This window comes from Convolutriloba macropyga, chromosome 15 (assembly GCF_964194025.1).
Source record: "Convolutriloba macropyga chromosome 15, txConMacr16.3, whole genome shotgun sequence".
In the NCBI taxonomy this organism is placed as follows: Eukaryota; Metazoa; Xenacoelomorpha; order Acoela; family Convolutidae; genus Convolutriloba; species Convolutriloba macropyga.
Genome location: NC_134482.1, coordinates 10,955,966 through 10,960,070, shown reverse-complemented (window position 1 = coordinate 10,960,070; position 4,105 = coordinate 10,955,966). Strand labels below are relative to the sequence as shown.

Genomic DNA, 4,105 nt, shown 5'->3' with positions numbered 1-4,105 from the left:
TGATCGTTGACAAAAAAATATCGAAAAAAAATTCTGTAAAACCAAACAACCGACCCGCACACCTCCAGAAAAAACACAAAAATGTAAACTTTTGGTAAAACTTTTACACTTTTGATATAAAAGTGTAAAAGTGTAAAATTTTTACCAATACTAGCTTTCAAAAACTGAAATAAAACTATCGCTATATTACACTGCTCGCCACTCTTCAGTGAAAAACAGATAGAAACTGAATTCAGAAAAAATGTGGAAATTTTGGGGATCAATTTATAACCTGCAGTCAAATGATACATTACTTCAAATTAACAAAGAGACTGAAGAAAGCCTTCTTAAATTATGTGGCTAATCAGAACAAACTTAGTACTCAAAAAAAATATTTTGAGGAAAAATTTGCAAAAGTTGACAAAATAGCTATGAAGAAAAAATCTTTTATTGAAGAAGAGCCGGGACAACAAGAGGCCTTAAAAATATTCAGCCGTCAGTTTACAAAAGGCATTTTAAAGTAGAATGGAAAGAAAAAAAACATTATAGTACAGTTGATTCACGTGTCGCGTATAATATATGAACGACTGATCATCCTTGGGAAGCAATCCAATTGATCGCGTAGGAAAATTTAGTTATCTTGCCGAAACATTTTCAGCTTAGGTTGCGTAATCAAATGGTCAGTTCATTCGAAACGCTTATATAACTAATAAGTCAGATGAAGATCAATATAAATCTTGTCACCCAATTTTGAGAGAACAAGCAACTTAAAATTCCTATCGAAAGACTTTGATCTGTGGAGCGTGGAGAATGAAAACCGGTGCGATACGGTACCGTAGGAAAATTTAGTTATCTTGCCGAAACATTTTAGGAAAATTTAGTTACCTTGCCGAAACATTTTCAGCTTAGGTTGCGTAATCAAATGGTCAGTTCATTCGAAACGCTTATATAACTAATAAGTCAGATGAAGATCAATATAAATCTTGTCACCCAATTTTGAGAGAACAAGCAACTTAAAATTCCTATCGAAAGACATTGATCTGTGGAGCGTGGAGAATGAAAACCGGTGCGATACGGTATTTCAATTCCAGATGGTTGGATCTGCGAAGAGAACAAGTAGCATTTTGTCTTCTTTGAAAAGGTTAACTCGAAAAATGGACGTAATGGACGTGAAATTGAAACTATCGTTGCGACTTTGATTTTTCAATCCAAATTATTATTTATAGTGGGCCTGACGTTCTTGAAAAACCAAATTGATTTAGTAAAAAAAAGTACTAATGACAACATGTTTTTGCCAAAAAAAACACAAGCGTCACTTTTTAACTGCCACTATTTTTTTGACTAATTTTTCGAAAACTTAATTTCTAAACTTTTTGAAAACTTTTTGACTAAACTTTTTGAAAAAAAAACGGCTTTTTAGCATGCAGTTAATGAAATTGTTTGCTGTAGGAAACCTTGACAGATCTCTCAAAATCATTTTTTTAGCCACACGCCAAAAGTTTAATAGCCGCTGTCAGTCTCTCAAACAGCTATTATTTAAGCGCTCTCCTTTTTACAATTCAAAGAACATTTTCATGATTTCTGAAGTCAAACTGGAATAGCGATTTTGGTCACGCCGAAACAAGAAGCAGAGCGAAAAAGCGAGTGGTTTTGCGGCGTGAAATTTTTTCGCTCTAATTTTAAAGTAGAGTGAGAAAACGGTGTTTGAACAAAAATTCACTTTCTCGGTAGTGGTTTTTTGTTCACATGCGGCATTTTGACATTGATTTTCTGTTTTTTTATCTGACTTTTTTTGGAAATGGTTTTTCCAATTCACTCATAGTCTGTTATAGGTCTCGTTGTTTTAGTCAATCAAAATTCTTTGAACTGCACGTCAGCACTTGTCCTGCTATTTTGTTTTATTTCACTTTACCTTTTGATCACGTTTTTCATTTTAGATGTGTCACAAATTTCACGTTTGACTTCTGAGTTACCTCACTCACTGTCTGTTTCAATTGAATAGATTCTAAATACTTTCACGCATTGAATTGCGCAGTGTAGAGAATACGATCAATGTCAAAAGAGCAAAGTTAAAAGAAACGGGATAAACCGATAAAGCCCGGTCATTAAGTCATATTGCATTAGGTTATCAAAGTTCATTAGAGCAAGTGCTAGCTGATATTAGAATTAAACTTAATACCCTTCAGTTTAGAAGGTGAAGTAAGCATATGTAGAGAATCTAACTGAAACTGCACACTGAATTATAACAGTTTTTGAAACTTAGGAAAATTTTATCAATTTCAATCTCTTTTTTTTTCTTTTTCTGTTTCAATCCCGATGTGCGTCTAGCGCGTCAGCTGAGGCTATTGTCCGTCCATCTGCCGGCTATGTTTTTTTGCAAAAAAATACCCACGACGTAATTTTTAAATTAAAAAAATGCTAGCTAGCCAACAAAGCCTTTAGCTACCGATTTCAAGAACTGTTGTTTTACTCCGGGATCAATTGTCTGTTTTGTTTCTATAAAATTGTTATGTTCTATTAAATTTAATAGTTTAGCGAGGTAAAACTTGATGAATATAAGATGGAAGAAATGGGAACGCCTATTGTAGACTTGGAATTTATTCTCAGTTAAACCTATAATTTTTGTCTACAAAAAATCCTATAATTGGATTAAGTTAATGTGTCAGAAGTTTTCAGTTGGAAATGAAAAAAGGTTGCCCTTTTATTGCCATAGCACACTATGAAAAAAAAAATTCTGCAGTTATTTCACTGTTAATTGAACCGAAAAGTGTAATTAATGCAATAATGTTTGAAATGGCAATTTAATAATAAACTTGTTTCTCAAAATTCTACTGAGAAGAAAGGTTTCCAAATTTCAACTGATTTTATGACTAGATAGTACTGATCGAAGTTCGAATGCATTGTTTAGATCAACCTGGAGGATAATCACAATCCAGCGAAGTAATGAAAGTGCAACCCTAATTCATACTGTAGACTTGGAAATTTATTCAGGGTTAAACGCATAATTTTTTTTACAAAGAATCTTAGACTTCGATGCAATTTATTGGTTCTAATTTTGCAATTCGAAATGAGCAATGACTTTCCTTTAATTGTGATAGCAGACTATGAAAAATAGAACCTTCGTTTTAGAGTTTTTTGTTCGTACTTGGACAAAATTTCAAAATAAATTAAATGTTTGAAAAATATAAAAAAAATCAAAATATCTGCAAATATTTTCCACGGAATCGGACCATTCAATTGTGACCAACTAGTATAGGCTACTTAACACAATAACGAAGCTGACTATAATAAAAAACTCAACTATTTATATTTAAAAAACGTGGTTTTTTAATAAAAATTTTAACCTCTTGTTTATATTTTTTTCACAAATATTTTAATTTAAAGCTTGCTTCAGATCACCCAGGCGCAGCAAAAACGTCTCTTTCAATTTGGAACCCCAAGTAGTGCTCTTCAAATGTGACGACGACAATTCAACCCCGGCCTCAAACCTCTCTGACGTCAGAACCCTCTCTTTACCCTCCCTTTTTGGCAGCCCAAAAATGCGCATCATGATCCAGACCAAGCGGCCCTCGAGGTCTGTCAGCTTAGACAGGAATAATAATGAAGCGACAACTACAGTTTACTGCTCTGGGCACAAGAAACGATCGGAACTGAGTAGAATTATCAGATACGATTGATATAATGTCCGTTCGTTTGTGTTAGTTTTCGATGTTCATTACACCGCCGAATTGTGAATGGTTAAGCCTGATTTACACTTTGAATGACGAAAGGATTTTTTTAGATAGAGGGGTTAAATGATAGAGGGGTTAAATGATGGAGGGGTGAAAAAATCGGGGTTAAACGATAGGGGGTTAAATAAATAGGGGTGAAAACGGGACACCGAGTCTAATACGTCTGGGCCTAATTCGAAAGGACACCAATTAAATTTAAAATTGACAAATATTTAAATTAAATTTGGCGGTGTAATGATATTGAATTGGTAAATTATTCGTCTTGTAAGACGCTTTAATCTTCCTGCTAAATTGCTGCATGCTTTTATTCGAAAAGTGAACCTTTCAAAAAATCCCCAAAAATTACTGCCTTTGCTTATCTATGGTTAGTCACCAAAGACCAAATGCCCGTTATT

General features: G+C 33.7%; 1 protein-coding gene across 1 annotated transcript in view; it reads left to right on the top strand.

Moving 5' to 3' along the window:
- Window positions 1-3,740, top strand: part of LOC142354683 (uncharacterized) — an 11,682-nt gene extending 7,942 nt beyond the window's left edge. Inside the window, exon 3 of the mRNA XM_075407044.1 lies at window positions 3,374-3,740. Coding sequence (XP_075263159.1) covers window positions 3,374-3,656 — 283 coding nt within the window. The 3' untranslated portion in view covers window positions 3,657-3,740. The remainder of the gene's footprint in view (window positions 1-3,373) is intronic.
- The last annotated feature ends 365 nt before the right edge of the window (window positions 3,741-4,105 follow it).